Source organism: Artemia franciscana, chromosome 5 (assembly GCF_032884065.1).
Source record: "Artemia franciscana chromosome 5, ASM3288406v1, whole genome shotgun sequence".
Classification (NCBI taxonomy): Eukaryota; Metazoa; Arthropoda; class Branchiopoda; order Anostraca; family Artemiidae; genus Artemia; species Artemia franciscana.
The window spans coordinates 15,354,404-15,355,580 of record NC_088867.1 but is presented as its reverse complement, the minus strand read 5'-3'; the positions used below and the strand labels follow the sequence as shown (position 1 = coordinate 15,355,580).

Below are 1,177 nucleotides of genomic sequence, written 5' to 3'. Positions count from 1 at the left end.
ACATTGCCGACCAGAGAAAAACATGAATGTAGTAAAAGACAGAATAGATTCTTTTTCTACCATTATAATTGTCAAACTGGTTATCAAGCTAAGAAACTTTGTCAATACACAATTGTGTCAATACATGTTGTGTCAATACACAACTTTGTCAATACACAAAAACAAACAGTTTGTTTGTTTTTGTCAGTGAAGTTTTAATCTGGTTACTCTTTGTATTCTTTGGTTTAGTGCGTAATTGAATCTCTTCCCCCTCCCTTTCAGGCCTAGGCGTCTTTGGGGGATTACTAACAGGTATTGATTGTATGCTTAATTAATTATGAATAAATATTATCTTATCTACGAATATTATCTTATCTAATGAGGGAAGAGGGGCTAAATATATTGAAATCTCGAAATTACCGGAGGCAAGTTTACCGAAACGAAAATAAAATTCCTAATGAAAGTAGACACCGAAAAGGAGAGTAGAAAGTTAAGCTCTGACAAAACTTTTGATTTATTCAAGGGAAAACTACTATATTATATTGCTGTGGAACTATTGGTTGATGTACGACGAAAACGTACGAAAACGAACGTACAATGTACGATTGAAAACGACATCCTCTGAACTGAAGTTTGTTAGTGAAGTTTTAATCTGGTTACTCTTTGTACTCTTTGGTTTAGTGCACAATTAAATCTCTCCCCCTTTCTTTCAGGCCTAGATGTCTGAGGAATTACTATCAGGTATTCATTGTATGCTTAATTAATTATGAATAAACATTATCTTATCTATGATTATTATCTTATCTAATCAGGGAAGAGGGGCAAAATCTAGTGAAGTCTTGTCGTCTGTTTCAAATGTTTTAAGAACCCAAAGTTAACTGCCTAATGACATGTATGGTTGAAATAAATCTGAATATTCCAGGAGAACAATTTTGGGTGGCTTAAGAGGGCCTGGACCTCTCTCGTGCTTTAGACAAATGTCTCTGGTTTTTCGTGTTTCCCTCATCACTAGAAAAAAAATTCCCGCACTCCATTCCCTCTGTTAAGGGTTAGTCTTGTGTTTTCTTATAAATTTAGGCACATGTGATCAAAACATCTTTTTAAAGGAAAATTATGAATATGTAACAGGCCCCAGTCTCAATATTAATCAACCCTCTTCTTCGTCCCTTAGGGGTTGATCTTGTGTGTCCTTATATAT

The 1,177-nt window shown here is 34.7% G+C and overlaps 1 protein-coding gene across 1 annotated transcript in view; it reads left to right on the top strand.

Annotated features, from left to right (window-relative positions):
* The first annotated feature begins 436 nt into the window (after nt 1-436).
* The window catches only part of LOC136027685 (uncharacterized), a 22,732-nt gene continuing 21,991 nt past the window's right edge, over nt 437-1,177 (top strand). Inside the window, exon 1 of the mRNA XM_065705132.1 lies at nt 437-557. Coding sequence (XP_065561204.1) covers nt 437-557 — 121 coding nt within the window. The remainder of the gene's footprint in view (nt 558-1,177) is intronic.